This window comes from Formica exsecta, unplaced genomic scaffold, assembly GCF_003651465.1.
Source record: "Formica exsecta isolate Colony F162 unplaced genomic scaffold, ASM365146v1 scaffold79, whole genome shotgun sequence".
NCBI lineage: Eukaryota > Metazoa > Arthropoda > Insecta > Hymenoptera > Formicidae > Formica > Formica exsecta.
The window spans coordinates 151,594-162,153 of NW_021853558.1; the positions used below are offsets into that span (position 1 = coordinate 151,594).

At 33.9% G+C, this 10,560-nt stretch overlaps 1 protein-coding gene and 1 non-coding gene across 10 annotated transcripts; both read right to left on the minus strand.

Moving 5' to 3' along the window:
• Nucleotides 1-11: 11 nt before the first annotated feature.
• LOC115244042 (RNA-binding protein squid-like) lies at nt 12-10,255 on the minus strand. Of its 9 annotated transcripts, none has more exons than XR_003885302.1 (10): nt 9,888-10,255; nt 6,169-6,204; nt 5,686-5,726; nt 5,281-5,408; nt 4,945-5,091; nt 4,727-4,858; nt 4,261-4,480; nt 1,812-1,880; nt 806-932; nt 12-172 (listed from the first exon to the last, which is right to left on the minus strand). XR_003885302.1 is itself a non-coding variant. In XM_029821406.1 (9 exons), exons 1-9 carry the CDS (start codon nt 10,238-10,240, stop codon nt 859-861), a joined length of 1,242 nt encoding a protein of 413 aa, XP_029677266.1. In that variant the 5' UTR covers nt 10,241-10,255; the 3' UTR covers nt 218-858. The 9 variants fall into 9 exon arrangements, 3 of the variants coding, with proteins under 3 accessions (XP_029677266.1, XP_029677268.1, XP_029677267.1); XR_003885300.1 differs by having other exon boundaries at nt 4,219-4,480; XR_003885301.1 differs by lacking the exon at nt 6,169-6,204 and having other exon boundaries at nt 4,219-4,480.
• On the minus strand, nt 5,511-5,593 carry LOC115244074. The gene has a single exon (XR_003885319.1). It is a non-coding gene; the product is annotated as a small nucleolar RNA SNORD58 (small nucleolar RNA).
• Nucleotides 10,256-10,560: the final 305 nt, after the last annotated feature.

Genomic DNA, 10,560 nt, shown 5'->3' on the forward strand with positions numbered 1-10,560 from the left:
TATATTTATACATATATTTATATATACAAAAAAAAGAAAGTAACGAATTATCTCTGTTAAAATTCTGATGTTCGAATATTCGCTTTTCAGTACTATTGCCGAAGATAACGTGATTTAATGGAATGATTGGACGAGTAATATGATCTTGAACGGGAATCCCGCTTCGTAATACCTGAAAAAGAAAAATTTTAAAAAATAAAAAAAAAACCACTTTGAATTATACACATTGCACACTTTATTTCAGACACAAGTTAAAATTAATAAAATATTGTACAATAAATAAATATCATGGGTTTGATGCAGACGAAGATGTAACAAATATACAATATGGACTTAAAACGTAGAAATAAGGTAAAAATTGGCGCAGTAAAAATAATAACATATAAAATTTTGTGTAATACACATACGAAACAGAATATTCATCCAAGGTTAACAAGGAAAACGATTTTTACAATCCCAACTTATGGATTAAGGATTATTAGGAAAAAATATGATAGCTTTAATTTTCTTTAGAAAGTTAAAAAAATTTATTTATAATTAAAAATGATTACTTGTAGACATGTAAAAAATAAAAATAGAAAATTTTAAAAATGTAAGTGCATATATCTCACTTTCTAACTTTTGAAAAATCGATATTTTAGATTTTACCTCAATAAAATATTTAAGTAATCTCAAAGATTATATGCACATACATTATTTTGCTGATATAAAACCGATATTTTCTCATACACAAAAATCTTCTTATAATTTGGCAAGATGTGCAGAGATAGAGGCAAGAGCATTAGGAACTTTGGAGCTGACTCACCGGCAGTTACAATGCAAATTGCATTGCAGTCGCAAATGAGGAAAATCTCCTCATTAATAGGGTTGATGCCTCTGGTTCTGACGACCACCACCACCACCTCTCTGCTTGCCACCATAGCCTGAACCTCCTGAAACATACCCATGTAATGCACATTGTTAGTCAAACCCTCCCACCCAGTTGCATATAACGCTAGTTTATCCATACAAGAAATTAAATGATATGTAAATTACGAAAGAAAATGTCAAGCCATATCTCTTTGAAAATAATAGAGCTAAAATAATAGATATAGTACAAGCCGAAAGAAGGCTATTGAGTATCTATGTAAAGGCTACAGGCTAAGGCAGTAAGCTGCAGGCTGCGTTCCAATTTATACTTTTCTTATCTTCCTTATATACATTTCTATAGCTATCAATGACTAAATGTGAGATAATATTTGAGGGTACATATATCGTGTTAGAAACAGAAAAAACAGAATTAGATTTTTATGGAAAGATTAATATAAAGACATTGCAATGTTTTTTCACGCTCACAAGAAGAATCGTTACCGATATCCAAAAGTTGACCAAGTATATATTTTATAATATACATCAGTCAAAAATTTATTGCACTTTTATAATATAATTTACAATAATTTGATCACATATTTTTTGTCATCTAATGAAAATAATTTTTCCATAAATTTATGTGTGTGTGTGTGAGAAATTATATTCATCTCCATATGTTTCACATGTATACACATATCAACATAACAATTATAAAACAAATAAAGGTAAAAGATAAAGAAAACAGATATTCAAGTAAGGGACAGATAGCAAGAGATGAAGAGAAAGAGAAAGCGGATAAGTGAGATTTTTGATTTTGTGAGAAACAAAAAAACCATAGATGAATGTAATTAATATGTACAAAAAATTACGAATATGGACGATGGAATATATGCCGTTCAAAATGTCATCAATAAGGGATAAATATGAAATGCATGGGAGAGAAAGGACGCTATAATGCGTACCTTTGCCGCGTGCACCACGCCCACCACTGTAGCCACCATCGTAATTACCACCGCCGTAGCCGTATCCGTCTGCGTTTCATGGAACACACGGCATAAAGAGCATAATGGGATCAGTTGTCGTATATGTACCGAGACATAAGATCGTTCATTTTCTTCTACATTAAAAGGAAATATCTATGCGCGTGTATGGCGCTTGAAAACAACGATAATTAATTATATATATTTAATGTAATGATACTAATAATTTCATTTGTCTAATATTAATAGTTCTATTTTTTTGTAGAGCACCTTCCACGAAATATATCACGAAAGCCAGTAATTGACTGTACTACATAATGCAATATTTTACATTAATAAAAGGCAGCTTTCTTGAAGTTTCTGAATACAAAAATTGTTGAGAAAGGATGCAGAGATTGTTGGAGCACACTTGGAATGATTTAGCAGTTGCGTGAATGCAAAAATGACATGCACATAAAGTTTATGTCGTTGAAACGATTTATGCCATGCTGAAAATGGTTTGTCACTATATCAAAACAAAAATAATAACATAATAATCTTTTTAAAAACTCGAAAAATTAATAAAGACAAAGAATAAGGCATTTTTATATGTAACAGATCATAAGTTTTTAAATATTTTTTGATTAGATAAAATATTAGGATACACAGAGAAATTGTTCAGCTCGTATTCTCTTTAATGGATCGTAATCAACTTTAATAGATACAGTGCCTTTTGATTTAAATAGCATGTCGGATAAGCTAATCTTGAAAATCATACGAGATACAATCATTCTCATCATTTTCATGTGTTGTAGCGAGAGCATATATAATATGTTTAGCCTTTGTGATTTCATCGCGTTTGACATGCTCGTTATGAAGTATGGAATAAATGAGAAACAGCATGCGAGGATTGTAGCGAGATCAAAAGCAGGAGCAAAGAATTCAATGTACAGTCTCATACAAATAGTCTCCTATACAGCTTTACTTTAACCTTCTCTACACAACACATACACCTTGCAGTTTCATGTATGTTAATATAATGTTGTAGTGAATGCATGATTTCATGAAGTCCTAGGAAACAATAAAAGATATTTTAAAACGAGATTTAAAAAAAGTGACTATTAAGATCATTGATTTGCTGACATTAATCAGTGAATCTATGAGAATACTTTCGCATAATTTATTGAACCTGCCATTTTAATATTACATCTTGTAATATGGACCAATTACACAATTTTATGTTAATATAAACATAATTTTATTAATAAACGCCTAATTAAAAAAAAATAGATGCTATATAATACAATTTATATTAATTTAAAGATGTTTAAACTGTTTAAGGATCACAAAAGATATTGTAAAAACTTTCTCTGTCTCTTTGTCTTCACGCATTTACTGACAACTTTATGTTATATTTATTCATGTATATGTGTATGCGTATGTGAATATATCCATCAAAGAATATAACTCAGCAAATTATTAGAGGTAGATTAGTTGGTTATAGTTAAATGATTAGCCAAACACCCCGGAAATAGAAGATTTAAAGTGGAAAATAAGCAGAATTATGTTTGATTCACATAATCTTTGAATCCTGATTGCATGAATGCATAAATAGCTATTATAGATTGCATCATGCTATATGTTGGAAGAACAATCCAAAAGACATATTTCGTGAGCATGAGTCGCTGGTTTACATTGGCTATGTATGTAGAGCAACATAGTCGACGATAAACTAATTAGCTTTTTACCATTGATTAGAAAATAATTTCTTGCAATCCTTTACAGTTTACAAAACTGACATATAGTCAATAAATTAAATTTAACACAAATATATATATATAAATGTCAGTACGTGTATATGTATGTATATATATATATATGTATGTATATACTGACAATTATAGTTGATCTATTTGTAAACCAACACTCGCACTCTATCAAATTACGATTAATATCACATTATGTTTTATCACCTTGTATAATAATATATACATAAAATGTCAACTTCTGATCATTCCATTTTTTTGCATGACTAAATATTGCATACTGACGAAGCAGATGATGTTGGTTTGTCTTTTAGCTTACTTTAGTAAAATAAAAATTTTTGCAGTAAAAACACTATTGATTAATTAGAAAGAAAAATTGAAGCAGCATAGCGACTCAGATGTGCGACAAAGGAATTAAAGCAGACATAATATGCATATAATTTTTTTTCAAAATGCTCGTCTTAATCGCGTCTGCCGAATACACTGGGACGGTAACAATGGATAATCATATCTGCCATTGATCACTTTTTTTTCTCGAAAGAAAAAAAAATAAAACAAAAAAAAGCAAAGAAAAAAATTCTCGACAATAATCGCACAGACGTTGAATCTGTCGCCGCGACTCTAATAATAATCAATAAAATTACCGTATCCACTGTAGTCGTAGCCACCGTAACCTCCGTACCCACCGCCACCGTAATAATCGTATCCATATCCATCGTAGCCACCGCCGTATCCTCCTTGGCCGTAGCCACCGCCATAACCACCGCCGTAGCCGCTTTGTCCCCATCCGCCTTGACCGAATCCACGGCCTCGGCCACCCCTGGCACCACGACTACCACGATTGCCTGGTCCTCCGCGCATACCAATCATACCATCGGGCTTGGGTGTCGCCTTCTTTACGTCGACCTATTTGAGATTTATTAAGGTAGTCGTTATATTCGTAATGAAAAATATCATTTAAATTAAAATCTTTCTTGTCTTGCGTCAAACTTTTATAACCGTCTTAGGAGAAAGAGGGAAGAATTCGTACACATATTTTAACATTTATAATGTTCATCGTTTAGAATATTCAAAAAGAAACTTTATAAATAAGATTTAGTATTTGAACAAAGGCCTTGTAATAATGAATATAATAGTTGTATATTTACTCACCTCTTTACCATTTATCGTTTGTTTCGAGGTTTTTAGTAGTTCATTAACAACTTGTTCAGATTCGAAAGTGATGAAGCAGAATCCCTTCCTCTGATTCTTTGTTTTATCGAATGGCATCTCTACTTCGACGATCTAAAAGATTTTCCAATATTCCGCCGTTATTCATAGGAAATGCTGATTTAAAGTATTTGACGTGCAAAAAATGATATAATGCTTACAGTTCCAAATTGCGAGAAGAAATTCTTGATGTCGTCGTCGGAAAGTTCCGTTGAAAGACCGCCGACAAATATTTTACCGTGTCTGGCTTTCGCTTTCTTGGGATCAACTTTTTTATTATTAATAACATGATCACCAGCTGCCATAATCTGAAAATTGTATGTTTCTTACAAAATAGTTGTTTTGGTATAAAAATGTGATGGTTCATTAAAAACATTTCTTATAAAGATTCAGAAAAGAATTATCGTCACATATATTCAGCAGCAGAACTGGTATAGTATCATCATTTCATATATATAAGAGCAAAAAAACGGTATAAAAAATTCAAAACTATATACCTTATCGAGAGATTCAGCCTTAGCAAAGACGATAAAGGCAAACCCTCTTGATCGCCCTGTATTAGGATCTGTCTTGACATTGATGCTTTCAATATCGCCGTATGTACTAAAATGTTCCCTCAGTTCCTCTAAAAATTGATAAAACGATCTTTGTAGAAATCCTTAAAATTTATTTAATATAACACACACTCGAGTCATTTAAAATATAATTATATAACTAATCGTTATATTAAGCTCAGTAAATAATTCTTTTCACATGACATTCTCTTGATATTGTCATCCAAAGGTGTCCTAAGAAATTACATCATAGCATGTTTTTTTATTTTCTCTGATTTTACAATTTTTTAGAACTTTGCAGAGTTTACTACCGTTTAGAGATAATTTTATAAAGCGAGAGTTACTCACTGTCGGTTGTTTCCCAACTTAAACCGCCAACAAATAATTTCCTGCGAAAAAAAAAAAAACAGGAAATTAAAATTAATGGAAGCAAACAGAAGGTATTTTTAAATCTTTAATTACTACCATGGAACCGAATATTTATAGCGAGCAATTTACAGTTTATCAGTTTAAATAGGATCGTTATTCAGGATTGCGATGTCAGCAAATTGTCAAATGTCTCTGCAACTGTGCGCAAAAAAGTTATCTGTAATAAAAACGGTAAAAGATAGCGCATAGTAATGTGCCTCGGCCTCTTTCGCAAGTGACTATTACAAGTTATGAAATAATCGCGTAGCTGATTATCACCTGGATGCGTAACTTTTGCATTTCTAAGTTTTTCATCATCTCGTATTATCGCATGCAATTTTCCTTGCACTTTCTTAACACTTCCGTTATGTTGTTACGTTAAAAAAAAAAGAAAAAGAAAAAAGTAATAAAGATTGAAAATACCTATCGTTCAGAGAATCCTGGTTAGCTCCAGCTGACCTGTAAAGCAACGGAACGAATTTATTTCACCAGATGAATTTTTCAAACGTGGTAATTGATAGTAAGAACTGAGATCGAAGCGAAAATTTTACTTTTGATAAACGAGAAACAATTCCATTTATTATTGGAAAAAAAAGGAATATTGAATTGATCCCTGGAAAGATCAGAATCAATGTTAAGATATGAAAAAATTGAATGCAGACGCGCGATATATGCAAGAAACAGACCTGTAGTGTCATTCGCAAAAGGGGCACTGGATTGATTTAATCGAAAAGATTTAGGTAGGGAATTTGATTTAAACAAATGTGTATATATTATATCGCACACATGTAAGTATAAAAGACTATATATAAATATTTATAAATATATATATATCTATGATGCATATGTTTAAGCTACAACTAATTAAACCACTAACGTCGAAATTTAGAAAAGACTTCTTAATAAACGTAATAATCACAATTCACATAGGAATTATAAGAATATAGGAGAATATCATTCCTAGAGTTATGAAAATAGCTTATTATATATATATATTCAATCTTTGTGAAAAATTACGAGAAACAATCATGAGAAGACTGCTTTGCACACCACAGAGACCTTGAGATTCGAACGTTTTATGGTAAAAAATAAAAAATAAATAAATAAATAAAAATAAAAGAAAATGAAAAACTTGGAAAAAAGTAGATATATATACGTAAAAAAAAAAAAAAAAAAAAAAAAAAAAAAAATTGGTATTACTTTGCACAACGTGTATCTTATAAGTCTTATAATATCTTATAAAAAGAAAGCATTTCGCTAGCAACTAATAAAAAAATCAATGCATTGAGAGAGTAAAGTACTATTATATTGACATTCATATATGAGAACCCAAGCAATAGTTACAACTCCAGTTGACATACAGCTGCGCCTAAAGGAAACAAGATTTAATTTTTCCAAGTGGTACTCTGACTGCTGATTGGCCCAAAGAATATGGCATATGCTAGGATAGACTGCAACTCTATATCCAAAAGCTAAAAAAATTGTTTTTACATTACAATTTAATGATAGACGATTATTGATACTTTCGATTGACACATCTATGTGTACATAATATAGATCAATAGTATCGAATATTTATTTCTATTTATATATGTACGTATATTATTCTATGTATATATATGTATGTGCTTGTTTCTCTCTCTTTCTCATTCTCTCTGTCTCTTACTGTCTTTATATAACGCTCATTGACAAATATACAATGCAAGAATTGTCTCAAATCTTGATATATGTATATATTTCTCGTTCTTTCTTTGTATTTTAACGATGAGTTACAAGCTCTGTTTTCTATCGCTTTTCTGCCAGTTTATTCAACATAATAATTGATCTGTTATTACTAATATATCTGATTTCTTTAATATCGTCTAGGGCTGGTGATAAATACCGTGGGCACCAGTCACATCACACGCCGGTAATCAGTAGCTGGTCGGGTCATGTTTTCCATCTGCGAGCCGCCCGCCATGTGAAAACCGTTGTTGATCACCTGCAGATCAAGCCACATAAACTGGAGTTAATGGCGTTCCGACCTACTGGAGATTTTTGCATTGGCCCTAGTGATTCTGTGCTTTGGTCACGCCCAAACAGCATTTGGATCGGAAATTACTCTACGCGTGACCCAGCAGACAAGTGTGTATCTGTGCGAGACTTATCAATCTGACAGAATTAACTCGACTTCCACTTCGCTTCGTGAGGGAACGTGATGGACTTGAACTTGACGTAGACTTCTCGTAATAATTCTGACTTTGAAATCACTGTATAAGGCTTCACACGGTTTCAGTTCACACAAATCCAGATAAATGTATATATTGTCAATCGTAAGCAATTGACTATTACCAGAATTCAGCTGCAATACAATGTACAAGGATAGAAGACTCAGCTGGCCAAAAAATTGTATATTTGAAAGTTTACGCTCTATAAAGATATTACGATTATTACTTGCGTGATGTTGTGACAAATCTGATCGACTGCAGAACCCACAATTTTTGTCTTTATCAATTACAGAACTATAATTAAGTAATTAGATAAGAGGAATGGAAATAAGGATTTTACACAGAGTTACAAAACTTCAACAGATAAATATGTATACCTTGTAACAGCAGCACATATAAAGTTACAGACTAATGCTTATTCATATTATGCACAAGTATCTTATGTTACTCTTGCAAAATGTAGCATGCAATATTTTATTCCAATTTTTTCATTATTCTAGATGTGTTAAGTATAGAGTGGAGCACTGACGTTTGGCTATTTACTTCCGCAATTTTGTACATAGAAGTCACGTCCCTTGTTATGAACACATTTTTAATTATGGATAAGAGGAAGTACATCTCCAAATTTATATTCAACGATAATACTTTTTCAAATATACGATATATATCGATAGTCGAGCAAGCAAAGATTAATTATATATTAATTTCTACTAAAATTATAAAATTTGGAGATTACATCCTTTTTTTTCTGAAAAGTTTTATATATCTTTAGAATTTAATCTATAGTGATGCTTACCCCTTTTTTTTTTGTACAGCTATCACAAACTAACGTAAAGATTTGCAAAAATGCAATATTACAGGAAAGTAAGTAAAAAAAAAAAATAAAATAAATAAATAAATAAATAAAAGATGCAAAATTCTTAAATAAAATGCTGAGAGAAAGAAAGAAAGAAAGAAAAAAAAAAAAAAAAAAAAAAAAAACAGCGACAGAGAGATCGTGCGTACCCTCGTGCTATAATGGCGCATTAAAAAATATTTACACAGATATGAATCCCATATCGTAAAAATTCATCCAACTCGAGATCTGGCTACGCTGAAAAGAATAGGTTGAAAAAAAAAGAGGAGCACAATGTTGTGCAAAACAACAGCTAGAGAGATGAGAACTCACAGGACTTACAGTCTATAAACATTTTGTGCGTATAGCAACGATATAAACTTTTTTTTTCTTTTTCTTTTCTTTGGCATATTGCGCTCTCCCTGAATGATTTTATTCTTCTACTTATTTGATCATTGCATTAAAAAAACATGAACGTTATTCCGCAGAGATGACTCATTTTTACGCGCGGAATTTCCGCTCGATACAAGGGACGGATTTCCACGTGCTTGTAACGGAAGTGGCGAGCGCGACCAAGCAACAAAATGACGCCTTTTTCGCGTGCCTCGTATTGAATTCGCGATATATTCGTATATTCACGTTTACGTGAAATATTCTTATATTTCCACCATCTCTTTCCATTCGTCTGTCTCTTTCTTACGATGCTTGGACGCGCCCTTGAAGAGCCCGCGTCCGGTGCTTCCATTCATTCATACGCGAGCACATTGTTACCTTCGTATTCTCGAATCGAGGGATTCTAATCGCAAACGACAAATATCCACGTGCGCGACGCACCAAGACGAAGCGAGAAGCCCGTAACGTCGAAACGTGAGCGTTCGCGTCGCTTGGATGCGAACGGATTACGGACGATGGCGACTGGCGACTCCCGCACGCCTTCGCCATTTTGTGAGGGACGCGTCGCGGGTCGTGGTCGCGACTTCGCGAGTCGCGAAGCTATCGTCGATATTCGCGAGAATTGCCGGACGAGGTGAAGATCCGCGAGCGATCCGAGACAATCGACGATCAAACGCGCGGGGAGAAATGATCGGCGGACGAATTACCTGTCCTCCTGAGATTCCTGACTGTTGTCCGCGGCGTCGCCGCCGGCACCGCCGTTCTCGGCATCGCCGTTCTGCTCGGCAAAGTTCTGCTCCGCGATATCCTCGCTGAAATCCTTGCCCTCCTGATCGGCCATCGTCGTTTTCTTGCGTTTACGCACGGCGTAAGTAAACACGTGGACTCGCACGCGACGCTGCTGCAACTGGACACACTCGAGTAAAGGATCGTATTGCGACTGCACGACACGTCCGTATCGTTCGATTGCCGAATGGAGAAGACCGGGCCAGGCGTCTCGCGTTCCCTCGTTCCTCTCGGCTCTCGGCTCGTGATGTCGTGATTCACAGGCGCGAAGCATCACGGGACGCGCGCATTCACTCTCGACCAATCGCGCGCCATCGCTTCAGGATCGTGCGACGCGCTCTAGGTATCCCTTCATCTCGGTCCGAGATTTATCTCGTCAAGGTAACGCGCAAATTTCGCCGCGTCATTTCTCCGACAAGATCTAGACGTAGAGGTTTTCTATAATCTAACAAGTGATCGATCTCGTTACCTTTTCCTTATATGTAAAGACCTGATGAGTGTTTTCATTCAGCATTCGTCGAGCGAGTTTCATTCATGAATAACGTAAACAACGAAAGCTTATACGAGATGATTTGATTCATCTCGACTTTGATT